Source organism: Ostrinia furnacalis, unplaced genomic scaffold (assembly GCF_004193835.3).
Source record: "Ostrinia furnacalis isolate ACB-3 unplaced genomic scaffold, ASM419383v2 OfSCF0611, whole genome shotgun sequence".
Classification (NCBI taxonomy): Eukaryota; Metazoa; Arthropoda; class Insecta; order Lepidoptera; family Crambidae; genus Ostrinia; species Ostrinia furnacalis.
In genome coordinates, this window is record NW_021130850.1 from 110,749 (window position 1) to 126,872 (window position 16,124).

The 16,124-nt window shown below is 40.0% G+C and overlaps 1 protein-coding gene across 1 annotated transcript in view; it reads right to left on the reverse strand.

The window, feature by feature from the left end:
• Positions 1 to 15,592, reverse strand: part of GlyS (glycogen [starch] synthase) — a 34,569-nt gene extending 18,977 nt beyond the window's left edge. Inside the window, exons 1-8 of the mRNA XM_028323116.1 lie at positions 15,372 to 15,592; positions 7,837 to 7,981; positions 4,450 to 4,527; positions 3,660 to 3,766; positions 3,027 to 3,218; positions 1,954 to 2,048; positions 1,034 to 1,136; positions 461 to 569 (exon numbers count right to left, since the gene is read on the reverse strand). Coding sequence (XP_028178917.1) covers positions 461 to 569; positions 1,034 to 1,136; positions 1,954 to 2,048; positions 3,027 to 3,218; positions 3,660 to 3,766; positions 4,450 to 4,527; positions 7,837 to 7,975 — 823 coding nt within the window. The 5' untranslated portion in view covers positions 7,976 to 7,981; positions 15,372 to 15,592. The remainder of the gene's footprint in view (positions 1 to 460; positions 570 to 1,033; positions 1,137 to 1,953; positions 2,049 to 3,026; positions 3,219 to 3,659; positions 3,767 to 4,449; positions 4,528 to 7,836; positions 7,982 to 15,371) is intronic.
• Between the last annotated feature and the right edge of the window lie 532 nt (positions 15,593 to 16,124).

Below are 16,124 nucleotides of genomic sequence, written 5' to 3' on the forward strand. Positions count from 1 at the left end.
TGTGTGTGTGCACTCATGGATCATAACGTGTACCGATAACACTCCTGTCACATAAAAGAAAAACATTATACAGGGTGTTCCAGAATGGGTGAATCAAACTGATAGGGGAGGTAGCTCTACTAATGTACTATCCCTAAAAAATATGAAAAAAAAATAAAGCGCATAAGGAAACAAAAAAAATGTTTTTGAAAAAGTGTAAATAAATCAGCTATGCCTAAGTATCTGGCTATAATTGCTGCATTTGGAGTTTATTTGTACTTTTTTCTCACTAACATGATCGCTTCGTTTATCTGTAAACAAACTTTTGAAAATAATGTCTAGATTTCGAGTTTAGAACACTTTATTTAAAATAAAATTCGAGCTCAAAAAATTTTTTTCATATTTTTTGGGATAGTACATTAGTAGAGCTACCTTCCCTATCAGTTTGATTCACCCATTCTGGGACACCCTGTATACTCACCAGTAATATCAGAAACGGTGGTAAATATGTGCGTCATATGGGCAGCCGCTCGCTCCATGCAGTACCGGTGGTATATCTGTCTCTTTCCCGCTTCCTCATCCACTGAGAACTAGAAAGAGATAAATAGATACTATAGGCTCGGTTCTTTCAAAAAAACATTTAGTTCGTCGATTATTATATCATTATTATTAAAAACATTGGACACGTTGTTTTTATTTGTCAAACAAATGATTGCGAAGCTATGGTGTTAAAGTTCCACGTGACGTCACACTGTGCTACACATTTAACCACGCCTTGACGTCACAAGCTTATCTGTAAATCATTAGTTTTAAGAAGTAAAAAAATCCGTGTCGAGTATTTTTTGATAACAAAATCAAAAATCAAAATCCTTCGGGCCTATTCCCACCTCTCGTTCCCACCGCAACTCCTGTGTAGCCAGGATCTACAGCTTGACCGCCAACAACCCAACCGGTGAAGGTCAAGTTAGTCCCGGGGGAAAGTTAAACTGTCATTGGACCCGCAACGAAATTAATCAGAAGAACATATTAGGAGGAGTTCAAAGTTAAGTGTTACCTTATCTAAATTGTTGTAAAAGTCTGTGTTGCCAGCACACAGGTATCTTCCCAATAGAGTGGCGTGCGTCGTGAAGACCGTAGCGACATCTACATGGCGGACTCTGAAACATAAATTCAAGTTAGAGGTCCATCGCTTAGTTTAGTCAGTGCATGTGACAGTGCATTCTGTGCAGTGTGAGATGTAACCAGAGTAAATACAAATGAGTAGGTCATCTTCATACAAACGCCCGAGCGCGGTTTGTATGTGAGCGCGACACTGACAAAATTCAGCGCACCTCCCCGCTAATCCCCGCTAAATTTTGTCAGTGTGTGCGTGTGCGCCGCATACGTATTGGCGCGCTCACATACAAACCGCACTCGGTGCGTTTCTATGAAGATGACCTACTCACTTGCATAGGGTGACACACGGACCAATCACATAGCACTATTCAACGCTGTGCTGCTTCACTTAAGCAAGCATCGTTCGTGAATACGGGCGTAAGCTCCCTGAAATCTCGCTGACGTTTGCGGATTGACATCACAGAGAAGTATAGTTAATGTAAGTAACGTAAGTGAGATAAGTGAAGTAAATGGTGGAAGTCAATTAAGTTAGGTAAATTATATAAGTGGAGTAAGTGAGATAAGTAAAGTAAGTACCTAAGTATAGTATTTTTGAAGTCAAGTTAAGGAGTCTGCGGTTTGTATCTGAGCATTTAGTAAATGATGTAAGTAAGTGAGATAAGTGATGTAAGTGACTTAAGTGAAGTAAGTGGTGTAAGTGAAATAAGTGAAGTAAGTTTATTTATTAAGTAACCACAGCATGTTTGGATATACATATAGCATTCCACGGTGTTTCGTTCGTTCGTTCGTTCGTTCGTCTCAGCCGAAACACGTCCACTGCTGGACAAAGGCCTCCCCCAAGGATTCCACGGTGTTTACCTGAGCATAATAAGTCCGATGCCGGCCTGCCACTCGTGGAAATGAGCCACTACCCTTGGAGGAGTATCGCTGTAGTCCTCCGCCGCTTTGCGGAACTGTGGGAGAAAAGTTGAGTTAGAATAGTGCTAAGAAAACGATTATAGTCTGGTCTGTGAGCACGTAGAATTTTGTCCAATGACCCCAAGCTACCCATCCTTATCGCTGGCGCGTAATTATGTTTCTGTCGCGCTCGCACACTCACTGCGGGCGCCCGTCGCACAGTCGCGACAGCAATATAATTACGCGCGAGCGATAAGGATGGGAGCTTGTGGTCATGGACAAAATTCTACGTGCTCACGGACCGGGCTTTAGCAACCTTAATTCTACTAAATAGTATTGCTGTATTAATAAACTTTAGTTATTTAGACCCATCTATGGTTTCATATGCTAGCTATACTTTGGGACAAGCGAGTTCGCACATAAAATCATAGATGGCGCTGTATATGTGTGCTGTTTCACAGTCAATTTAGCATTCACTCTCTCACGTTTTCAACTCCTGCGTGAAAAGCAAACACATAATCTACCAACTTTGTAACTTATCTAAAAATAAAAAACCTCCATTAGACTTTTGTCGAGAGAGTTCTAAACTATCTTCTCACTCTCTCACACACACGCACACACACAGCGATGAACTGCGTCATAAACCCAAGTATCACCGAGTCGTTTGTCTCTATTTATTTATTTAGTTATTTATAGGTACAACAACAGAATACAATCTGAATCATTTCGAATGAGGGCTATCGTTTTAGCGTTTACCAGTTAGCGCCACTGTAGAGTAAGGTCCTGTCACTTGCTAGTAGCGAAGACAGTGGCGCCAACTGGTGAGCGCTAAAGTGGTAGGAGGACTATCGCATTTGCACTCATCAAGATGGCGCCACTGTAGAGTAAGGTCCTGTCAATCGCCAGGGGTGCCAACTGTTAAGTATAAAAACGATAGCCCTCATTCCAATAAATGTTGCACACAAAGTTTATACCTCTATGGCTAGATTTGAAAAAATTTCTCTCTCTCTCTCTCATTCTCTCTTTCTACTCACTTCAGTGATGAACTGCGCCACCATAAACCCAAGTATGACCGCGTCGTTCGCTTCAATGTCCAAATGTGGGATGCCAACAGAGGTTGTATCCCATAGTTCCTGCTTGAACCCGTCCAGTTGCCACGCGCCTGAGCCAATGTCGAAGAGAATGATTTGAGGGTTGCCATCTACAAGCCAAGTTCCAGTGTGGAGCTGTGAAAAAAAGATAAAATTAATAGACTTGAGTGGCGACCACGAGCCAGAAGACGTAGCGTGGGCAGGCCTCCCACTAAGTGGACCGACGATCTGGTGAAGGTCGCGGGAAGTGCCTGGATGCGAGCGGCGCAGGACCGGTCTTTGTGGAAATACTTGGGGGAGGCCTTTGTCCAGCAGTGGACGTCTTTCCGCTAAAACGAACGAACGAATAGACTTCGCGGACCAAAACCTTATGCAGAATGTAACAAATACTTGTCTGGAAACTGAATCAAAATTGGTTCACATGGTGTGACTAAGGGACAAATATGCGAACATCAGGCCTCCCCAACCCGTCTGGCCAGCGTGGGGAGTGTAGGACAAATCCTCTTGCCTCTGGTCAATTAGAGAGGGTCGAGGGCCTGCAGTGGAGACTAAATGACCTGATGATGGTGAACTTACCTTGTACCCCTTGCTCCTCATGGCATTCACGGCGGTTGTAAGCGGTGAGTTCGGAGGGAAGTCTGCCTCCTCAACCTCTGTACGGGCATGTTGCTCCTTGTATGGACCTGTTCATATAATAATTCATAATGTAATGTTCATACTAACCATAGTTTATAAAACCTTTGTTACTAACACTTTTATGGGCTATGCCTGAAATAAATACCTTTTATTTTATTTTATAACAATAATAAAACATTTTGTCGGAAAAAGAGCTTAAAAAACAATATTATAACAACATTTCTTGAAATAGACTAGTTTCCTAAAAAAATTTTTTTAGTCCACATATATTTTTATTTGTCAATCTAACAAATAATTACATAGTTATGGTGCGTTGAAGTTCCGCACGACGTCACAACGTGCGGCACTTTTATGCAAGCAATGACGTCACGGGCCTCTTCTTATGAACTTTGGCGCGCTTTATCTCTTTAAATTTTCATTAGTTTGAAAAATACGTGTAGAGTATTTTTTGATAACTTAACTGACGGACTAATTAAAACTCTTGCTTTTTGACCCAGGAAACATCCCTATTAGACAGTCGAATAGCTGATTAGTTTGCGTTCTGGATTACTAAGCAAAAAAAAAGATTTTAAGCAAAAAATTCAAAGGACAAAAATGCTCTTCCAAAGTCGGATGAAAAATAAGTTTAATCCTTCGCTATTGTGGACCAATATCTTAATCTGATGAAGTCCCTAGTAGGTTAAATACGCCCTTACACTTGTTACAGCTGAATATAATGTGCCATACTCACCAAGGAGGCAATAATTGTCCCCCATCTCTTCAGTGGACACATAGGCCTTCGATCTGATCACCGTATAGATTCCACCAACTGGAACAAGACAATAACTTTACTCACTTGTGGGTAATGGACATTATCACCAGGTCATTTATGCGTGTTCTCACCATCAATTCCTAATTTTTAAGTGACCCCTATGGTAACAAATAACAGGATTTTTATTTACGGAGGGGTTACTTAACGTTAGGGATCGATGGTGAAAACGGGCATTAGTCTCCTCCACTATAAGAGCACTTTCCAAGTATGCCCGTGCATAGTTTCAGTGATAGCGGTAAATTGAAAAATGGGACCTTCAAACTTGATAATATTCAATCCTAATCAGTCCAAACAAAGTTACGAAGTCAAAAAATGTGTTCTAAGCATTTCTCTCTATACCTTTTCGTTAATTGGCATACAAATAGACTACTAGCACCTACCAGCGTGAAATGTCTGTCACAGATAAACTTTGTAGCGCGGGTCCCTGTTTCCAAAACCGGTATAAAAACTATCCTATGTTCTTTCCCGGGACTCAAACTATCTCTATGCCAAATTTCATCAAAATCGGTTGCGAGGTTTAAGCGAGAAAGCGTAACAGACAGACAGACAGACAGACAGAGTTACTTTCGCATTTCGCGGTTAATATTGGGACGTGTAAAAGCGCTTTTTTAAAGCCTATTTGCAAAAATAAATGAATTTTATGAATTTTATTTTATTTATAATATTAGTTGGGATTTAAACTTTAATGCCAAAATAAATTTGTACATAAGGCGAACTTAATGCACTAAAGCATTCTCGACCAGTTTACCTTTGGGTTGAGCAGAAAAGAAATTTGTTTGGCGGTACTTCTAGTGCAGTATAATAATATATATAATATTCAATCCTAATCAGTCCAAACAAAGTTACGAAGTCAAAAAATGTTTTCTAAGCATTTCCCTCTATACCTTTTCGTTAACGAGGGCTATCGTTTTTATACTTAACAGTTGGCACCCCTGGCGATTGACAAGACCTTACTCTACAGTGGCGCCATCTTTATGAGTGCAAATGCGATAGTCCTCCTACCATTTTAGCGCTCACAAGTTGGTGCCGCCACTGTCTTCGATACTAGCAAGTGACAGGACCTTACTCTACAGTGGCGCTAACTGGTGAGCGCTAAAACGATAGCCCTCATTGGCATACAAATAGACTACTAGCACATACCAGCGTGAAATGTCTGTCACAGATAAACTTTGTAGCGCGGGTGTCCCTGTTTCCAAAACTATCAAACTATCCTATGTCCTTTCCCAGGGCTCAAACTATCCCTATACCACAGTCCATAGTTACTGTTTCATCATCATCATCATCTCAGCCATAGGACGTCCACTGCTGAACATAGGCCTCCCCTAATGCTGTCCATGTTACCCGTTACTGTTTAGGCCAAGTTAAATATTAGTTTATCATTTAATTTACGTTTTGTAACAAAAGGGTATGAGTTCTTCTTCTTATTCGTTACGCTCGATTGAGGCGTTGTTCACATCGGGTGAGTTCTAATCTCAAGAAATTCTGGTTCTAATTGTAAAAATATGTTTGTGTTGTACAGTCATTAATTTATCGGATTTTTCTTGCAAAATCGGAAAAAAATACTCAACTATTTTCAAGCGAACGAAGTGGCTAAATATCGGTTACTTACATAGAATCTTAAAGCCTTAGGCGCCTACGCATGGCTACATTCTAGTCTAGACAAGTAACCCGATCCCTACGGTCAGTGCCTCCCCACAATGGGCCCGGTTTGAACAATAAGACAAGTGCACAGCAGTCTTAGACGTTTATTGGGTTATGCGAAAGATTATAAGACAGTACGCAGTTATTGTTTACTACATTTTGCCGCGGTTTCGTACGCATGAAATTCAATTTGTTACAGACCGTTATAAAATAGGGATATGTTATTCTGGTGTACCATACACAATAACTCTGATTTTAAAAACTGGGATAATTCGTCTCAAACTATCTCTATTATCTATTTAAGATCCAAATGCACCAACATGATGCAATAAACATTTATGACTATGACTATGACTATTACCATTAAAATCGATCCAGTAGTTTCGGAGCCTATTAACAATCAAATATTTCCTCTTTAAAATATTATATGTACGATTGTGGTCAAATACCTTCCTTGTTATGTATAAAGGTTCAGTCAAACCAACACGATCAGCCGGCGTGCAGCGATGGCGACCAAAATGCATTGATCGCCATTGCTGCACGCCAGCTGATCGCGATCGCGTTGGTTTGGCTGAACCTTAAAAACTCATAAAACTCATTTATTTCTGTAAATAGGCTTAAGGCGATTAGAGTCCTCAATGACCTTGGGCGTTTGACCTTCACGCCGCGAGCAACACCCGCGTACCCCGCACCAAAAACTCCGATTTGACACCGATCAAAAATACACGGGCATAGGTAGATACAGAATAGAAGCTCTTTCTTCATACATTACTGCCTATTATTTTAAACTTTAATTGATGAACCTTGATGTCGGTGTCATTTAACTCAGGCGTAAAGGTATTTACCTAATAAAAATAAAAAAATCCATGAACATTTTGTACGGGATAAAATTTTATTTTATTTTTCGTAAATTTTCTAATGCTTTTGTCGGTTCAGTCGTTCTCGAAATTTGAACAAACCCGACTTTATTACAAGCTTTTATTTAGCTTGCAATTTATGATGTATGTAGGTAATTACATAAATGTTTGTTCGGGTGGAATCTTGCAAGCTGAATTAGTTGCAAGCTGAATTAGTTAGACCAACTTCCTGATTTTTTAATCCAAAACAAAGAGACGTAGCGAAAATTCAAACGTCACAAATGTAGTCCTTGAACTGTTGTATAACATATATTTTTTCAACTATTTCTGTCCAGCAGTAAAAGAGGAGTAGGCTTTACAAAATGCCCATTTGGCGCGGATTGAGGACACTAATGGCGATTAAAAGAGGACGTGTAAAAGTGCTTTTTTAAGGCGTTAAAAAAGCACTTTTACACGTCCCAGTATTAACCCTACCACTGCTTCAGGACAATAAATGGGTCAGTGCTGAGAAGAAGCAGCGCAAGAAACTCAGTCACTAAATTGTCAGCCTCTTTTTCAAAGGTTTACAGGCTTTAAAAATACATAGTTATAAAAATATTTATGCGAGCTAGACAGTTACGCATCCAAACATTTTTATCTTTTAAATAATCATCGACTTTATAGTAGCCCTTTTTCATTAAGGTACTTTTCATAATATGTGCTTTGAATTTATGAATGGGTAGTACTACAACAGTTTGTGGTAATAATAATTTAATACATTTCCCCATAAAAAAATTGTAATAGAAAAAAAACTGATTGTTCGCCTCACCTTTGTTAGCAGCCTCCCAAGCCGTTTCAAAAGTCCATCTGTTCTCATCGCTGGCCGCCTGCCCTCGGTCCATGAAGGAGAGCAGATCATGAGTGGAATCTGAGCGGTAGAACCGCCTGGAGGTACGGTCGCGCGACATTGTGCTCTGTGGAAGAGAGAATAAGGTTCAATATTGTTCAAGATGGAGGAAAAAATGGAATCATCATGAATGGAACCCCTTGGAGGTGCGGTCACGCAACATTGTGGTCTGTAGGAGAGAGAATAAAGTTGAATTTGGTGTGCAGAGCAAGCTAAAGATGGAGGACAGCAGTTCATGCATGAGCGGTAGAATCGCCCGGAGATATGAGCACGCGACATTGTGTCCTATTTGGGAGAAGATATGGTTTAATTTGGCGTACAGAATTAGACGGTATTCGACAGGCTAAAGCTGAACAGCCTAGATAAGCGGTCGCACGACGTTGTGCTCTGTAGAAAAGAGAATAGGGTTTAATTTAGTGTGCAGACTGCGGCAGAGCCAGCTAAAGATGGAACAGAGGAAATTGTTCCCTGCTGGAGAGGATAGGGTTCAATCTGCTGTACAGATAATGGGTAAAGATGAAGGTGAGCAGATCATGAGTGGAATCTGAGCGGTAGAACCGCCTGGAGGTACGGTCGCGCGACATTGTGCCCTGTGGGAGAGAGAACAGGGTTTAATTTGCTGTGCAGATGACCATCTAGCTATTGACTAAAGTCTGGTCGCGGAGCACGTAGAATTTAGTCCAATGACCCCAAGCTACCTATCCTTATCGCTCGCGCGTATTTATATTGCTGTCACGACTGTGCGATGGGCGGCAGCAGAGTGTGCGAGCGCAACAGCAATATAATTACGCGCGAACGATAAGGATGGGTAGCTTGGGGTCATTGGATAAAATTCTAAGTGCTCAGGGACCGGCCTATAGCAGAACGATACTTATTGGCATCGAATGACTAAGGAAGAGGAGTGAAGTCGATCCTTAACTTCGAACTCCTCCTATGTTCATCTGATAAACGTTACCGGTCCAATAACAGTTTAACTTTCCCCCTGGACAAACTTGACCATTACTGGTTGGGTTATTGGCGGTCAAGTTGTAGATCCCGGCTACACAGGAGTTGCAGCGGTGGGAACGAGAGGTGGTAATACTCCCGTTTATAAGGAAGAGGAAATGCGATCTTAAGTTTGGATAATTTCAACCAAACCCATGCCTACTCCCGAGGCATTGTGTCATCATCAGCATCACCAGAACATTTAGTCTCCATTGCAGGAGCACGACCCTCTCTAATGTAACAGAGGCAAATGGAGGATTTGGCCTACACTCCCCACGCTGCACGTTGGCCAGACGGGTTGGGGAGGCCGGAACCACACGGATGTATCGTATTTGTAGATCATCACATAAGAAAACTACAATTTTGTCCTGTATTACAACAAGATAAGACGTCACTTTGTTTAGCTTGGTGTGTTGTCGTTCATCATCATCATCATCGTTTCAGCCACTGGACGTCCACTGCTGAACATAGGCCTCCCCCAATGATTTCCACATCGCTCGGTTGGTAGCGGCCTGCATCCAGCGCCTTCCTGCTATCTTTATGAGGTACGCGGCCTCCACTCCAGAACCTTGCTGCCCCGTCGGCCGTCAGTTCTGCGTACAATGTGACCTGCCCATTGCCACTTCAGCTTGCTAATCCGTCGGGCTACGTCAGCGACTTTAGTCGTTTACAGATCTAATAATTTCTGAATATGTAGTCTGATTTGCTTATTTACATAATAACAACAGACTTATTTCGAGCCAAAATACATGGCATTCTTAAATACCATGCAAGAGTATGAATGAGTTTGGATGAGATCCAATTACGTGTGATTGCGTTCGCTGACGTCATTGTAGGCGTGACTGTGGAGGTACTTATGTAGTAATTAGCTATGCTCATTTGTTTTTACGGTTTTAACCGAGTCTATGAACTATTGCTTGTATGTAAATGTATTCAAATATAAATGAAATTGCTAAAAGCAAAAGTTGTGAACGGCTAGACGAATTCGACATTTTTCGAAGTCATGGAAACATTTTAAACACACTTTGAACTCCTTAGAAGATAGTTAAAGGTTAATGTTAGTTATCCGGGCAATAAACTCTATTAGACTACCTACAACAGCGTTGCCAGACGTCCCGATTTTTAAATCAAATTTAAATGTCCCGCGCGGGACAGGCTCGGTCCCGCTTTTCGGAGAGAGACACTCACTTCACCAGACTATTGTTTGAAACGCCATATTATTCTAAAGACGAATTTAACGATAGAGTAAATCTGATTTAAAATGTTATTTTTTTGTTAAAATACATTTTCTATGGCTACTTTTGCTATATATTGTCACGTAAACGTAATTTTAAGTCAAATAAAAAGATAAATATTTGAAAACCTTTGATTGTATTACGTTTTTTTACTATGTCCCGCTTCTGACGGAAGAGTCCCGCTATTTTCACTCAAAAAGTACCAAAGTCCCGACTTGGCGAAAAAAAAAAACTGGCAACGCTGCGCTGGATGCAAGCCGCCACCAACCGGCCATTGTGGAAGTCATTGGGGGAGGCCTATGTTCAGCAGTGGACGTCCTATGGCTGAAATGATGATGATGACTGAGTTTTTTGCGCTGCTTCTTCTCAGCACGTCCATATTACTGTCCCGAAGCAGTGGTAGGCTTGGGACGTGTAAAAATACTCTTAGGCCCAGAACAGACGGTGAAACGCAACTGCTAGTTACTTTTGAGTTGCATCTAAGTTTCTGCCATAACGTCCGTTGAGAGACCACACATGACGCGACCAGTTTGAAACTTTCAGTTTCAGTTTCATTCATCAGAATCATTAGAAAGTTGCAGTTTCGTTGCAGTTGCATTTCACCGTCTGTTCTGGGCCTTAGGGAGCCTACTTGCATAGATAAATTATTTGATTTTGATTTGATTTGAGATGTATGTTAGTCAGCTAGTACGGACTTTATTGTAAAGACGGCACTGAATATACCTACTCGTACTATAAGATAGTACTCGTACAAAACATGTGTACGCAAACATTTGATAAAACCAAGATAAACAACCAAATATTTGGAATAAATGAGATATTCAAACTACCACTTGAGACTTGGTTGTTTTGATAAGCCTACACAAACGATATTGACATAGTAACATCAAAAAAGATACAGTAACTTTACCGCGCCTCTGTAAATGAAGCGAATCTATTGGTTCTTTACAAACACATCCCTCGCTACGCATCCTCGCACATCTCTGGTGGAAACGCAGTAGAGTAGGAATGGTTCAATTCCCAGTGTGGACAGATTTTATTGATCGGTTTGGTTGACTAAGCCCGATTTCACCATCAATCCTAAATTTTATGTGGCCCCTATGAAAACAAAATTCCTATTATTTGTTACCATAAGTGTCACTTAAAAATTAGGGATTGATGGTGAAAACGGGCATAAGGCATGTTTTATAACCGCCTGGCTAGCCACCATTTACCTAAGTCTGTCGTCAGTTGGAGGTAGGATAGCCAGTTCCTCCGTGGTTGAGCATTCCGGGTGAAGCTTGCTTCCACCTTCGGCCTGATCGTCACTTTTCATTAGGTGATATGCTGGCCAAGAGCTTCCTTGTTGTGGATAACAAAAAACATTCGTCCGAGGCTTGGTAATACTTATCCTACTGAGCCTAACTGTACTATGTTAAAGAGGTATAAAAATTGATCAATGAATAATTTATTTCCATAACTGATAGCATTATCAACATGTTGTTATTCTGTTTTGTCTTATAAGTTGCAAAAATATGAAAAGAATCTTTCAATGCCTATTTCAGTTACAACGGTCTCAATTGACTTGATCATTCTGATTTAGATTGCTGTAGGCACTTGTCCCATCGACGAGAAAACTACTATTATAGCTAGCCTAGGCGCAGACCACCGATTTTTAGTTGGCCGATAGTTGGGTCGGGCTGTTAATCGGTATGGAGGTGTATGAAAGTGCGCACATTAGGTACACCGATTTGCTATCGGCCGGTTCTTCATAGAAATTAAAATCGGGTCAACTATCGGCCAACTAAAAGTCGGTGGTCTGCGCCTAGGCTAAGAAACGTACAATAGATGAAGCAGTTGCGGATTTATCAGCAGCTAAATAAAGCCTAAGGCGGCAAAATTTTAAGGAGCGGCAGATTTACCTAGTTGGTAATTTTTTTATTTCGACTTCCTTCACAAAAAATCATATAGATCGTGCCATCTAGGAAGACGCGCCCCACCAATTTTTGGTCGAGGGAATCGCGGGGTGCGGGGAGTTAGATCCGAGCAATCCAAGCGTCATTATTGTAGGTGTTCGTGTGCACTCATGGATAATTTAGCGTGTACCGGTAAGTAAGTCCGGTAACACTCAAACATTAGCGGAAGAATGGTGGGGCGCGTCTTCGTGGATGAAACGATATACAATTTCCACATGTTTACAGGAAAACAATACGAAGTAGTATAACATGAGATCATAGTAGTATTGTGATATAAATTATCTTATCAAAACGTTGCGTAACGTAAGAGTTCAAGATTACTGTGCCGTGGAAAAATGGCCTAATATTAAGGGGGTTAAGGTCGACTATCGTATTTAGAAGACCGTATTATCGATAGATAGTTACATGGTTAGTGAAGTACATAATTATTATGTACATAAACAATAACTAATTCGTTCTGCTTTTTTGTACCACAACAGTCAGTCGGTTTTAAGTCTAGCTGCCTAGACCGGGACAAACTTGACCTTCACTGGTTGGGTTTTTATTGGCCTAGACCAGGAATACCAGGATCTTAGTCTAGGCAAAATCGGGACTATTATTCCCACCTCTCGTTCCTACCGCTGCAACTCCTGTGTAGCCAGGATCTACAGCTTGATCGCCAATAAGAACCCAACCAGTGAAGGTCATGTTTGTCCCAGGGTCAAATTGTAGATAGATCCTGGGTACTCATCAGTTGCGTTGATACAAGAAAGAATATATCTAACTGAGTTTCTTCCGTCACTTCTTCTCAGCACCAGCCTATATGTTGTCCCGAAGTGGTGGTAGGGCTATTTGGGACGTATGTTAGCACCCTGGAAAGGGCTTAGTACTGAATAAAGGATTTTTATTTGTGATAAAAACCGTTGACAACCGATTGAATAACGTTCCTTGACTCCACTGATAAGCGTTATCAGTCGCATGTTATGGACGTATTGTCACGCAATCGCAACACGCACGCGTAGTGACGTGATCATCATAGTTCTTCATCACGCCATCATGGAACTGTCGAGTCTTGACATGTTCCCTACGTGATAAATAATCATCATCGGATTACCAAGCCGAAATTCCGATCGATCAGCAGATCAAGCGCCGCAAGTGGAACTGGATTGGTCACACTCTCCGAAGGGATCTGGGTTCAAGCAGGCTCTGGATTGGAACCCCCAAGGAAAACGCAAACATGGTCGCCCCAAGCAAACTTGGCGGCGCACTGTGACAGACGAGGCGAAGAAGATCGGCAAGACTTGGAGCGGATCAAACGCGTAACTCAAGACTGAACGCGATGGAGGACTGTTGTGGACGCCCTCTGCCCCGTCTAGGGGACATAGGACCATAAGTCAAGTCAAGGATTAGCGAGCTGAAGTGGCAATGGGCAGGGCACATAGTACGCAGAACTGACGGCCGATGGGGCAGCAAGTTTCTGGAGTGGAGGCCACGTACCGGAAAACGCAGTGTACGACGTCCACCCACAAGATGGATCGAAGACCTCATAAAGGTAGCGGGAAGGCGCTGGATGCAGGCCGCTACCAACCGGCCGTTGTGGAAATCATTGAGGAAGGCCATTGTCCAGCAGTGGACGTCTTTCGAATAAGAAAAGGAGGGCATAATTGAGTCTTAAGATTATCAGGTTGATTCGTCAAGAATTGTCCGTATTTTATCAATTAATTTGCGATTCACTTTCACAAACACTTCTTTGATAAGAATAACTGTTATTTAATAACTCTTCTTTTCATTAATAAATTAAGATGACGTCTGAGTATATCTTATGGTTTGGATATAAGTTACATATTTCTAGGCAATAGGTATCAAATCAAATAGTTTATTCAGTACATAGGCCCTTTCCAGGCCACTTATGTAACACGTTCCAAATATAGCTTGCCCTACCACCACTTCAGGACAACATATGGGCTGGTGTTGAGAAGAAGTGGCAGAAGAAACTCAGTCAATTTTGTCAGCCATCATTAGTATAACAAGATTTTTGGCTAATTTAATTAATAATTGAAATAACTGTTACCATGAACAGTCAATAGCACATCAATCTATACAATTTTATTGCAAATTGATGCTTGTTACAACTGCTAAAGATATCACAATGTATAGCTTATTTTGCCCATCATTCTGGTTGATAAAAATTATATTGAACTGCTCAAATTACCTATATGTATTAATAATTTAAATGGGATTGACACCATATGATATTTGTTGAACTTACATAAAAAAAGATAATTTATAATGTTCTTAAAACAGAGCAGAATATTAATTGATTTTATATTAACAAACTGATAAAAACTTTTGCAATGTTTACAATGTTTTGAATTCTTAACCAGTACCTAAATGAAGTACCTACCACACAAATATTTTTCTTCTTTCTTTCTTTACAGTCTTTATTGATATTCTAATTTACTGTAATTTAATATGTATGTAGCAAATGTATGTAAAAGTTTTTTATCAAAAATCGAAACTCTCTTATTCATATAAATTTTATGTAAGTGTAACTGTAAATAATTTCATTTCATTTCACATTCCAAAAGTGAAAGTAGAATTTTATTGTAAAAATCAAGTTTTGGTCAGTTTCAGAATGAAGCATGCAATAAAAATGTTTACACTTTAAACCAATTTAAAACTAAAGTAAATCCTCCATTGGTCCCCATCTTGATAAAATATTTTAGGTTTATCTTTTAGTTTTACCTTTTTATAAATCTTTTGCATTTATCCATTGAAACACTATCTAATAAAAAAATGTTACAATGTTCCATGAAAGCCAGTAGTAAGTAGGAACAGTTTAATTTATAATTTTAAGTTACAAAGATTATAATTCATTAATTAATAGTAAACTTTATTCAAATAAATTTTTTCCTTCCTTTTTACAATATTGAGTATTTAACAGGAAGGATGTTTTAGAACATTTTAGAAAATCTATTTACCAAGTTTTATTCTTGTTTTTAAATTAACTTACAAGTTTTCAATATGTCCTAAGAAGGCATATTAAAAACGTCGTAATTTAAGTCCCAATTTAAAATTCAAATTAGTAAATACGCGACATTCCAACAGTTGTAGGAACAGGAAAATAGTAAAACAGGGCTGGGTTACGGCGAAACTGTATCGAAAATATAGTACATTCGCACTACGAAGATAATGCGAATTTACGACAACAAACATTAGGTAATGCGAGCTATATTTATCCACGACGCCGGATGAATGGTGCGACACGTCGTGAGCCATTGAAAAGTAATGAAAAATAACTTACCAATAAATTAAAAAAGAAACTTTCGCACTGGAACGGGCGGTTGAAAACCACTGAATTATCACTGAAATGTCCACAGTACACGTGTTAAATCGATGTTTTATTCACGATTGTGAGGTTTGACGAGTTATTTACGTGCATTCGACGCAAAATACATGTCTGCGCGGGTAGGAAATTCAAACAGAAATAGGTTTGGAGGTTAGAAGACGTCAAACACGACCGATTTTGAAGGTCACCTTGAGTTGACAGCTCGCTCAGCTGGTTTGAAAGATGTTTACGGAGCTAGTAAAACTTTACATTTCGTATTTCAGAAATGAAATAATAGTTTTATCCGACACAAGAATTAATTCCGTAGCATATTAGGGCATATTATTCCCATGTAATATTTCGGGAATTACTAAATAAGAGAAAAAGTTCTCAAATTCCGTTTTCACAGAGAAGCTTTCTAACTTCTTCTTTTAGCCAAAAATTATCTAGCTTTATTAAAGGGACTTATGGGCATGCTTGCTTATTGTTCAAACTAGACAAAATAAATCTACTCATTTAATACAAGTGACAAAAATACTACCCGTTCGCGCTAAGTTTGACGGTCCGTGGAATGCGCGTCCCCTCCCCCAACCGCGATTAAACGCAATTAGTTAGTGATTAAAGGCAATTAATGTGTCTTATTTTACAATAATAATAAATAAAAAATATTTTAAATCCAGTTTGATAACGTTATAGACGCTTCCTTTCGAGTGACGTCATATCGCCAGC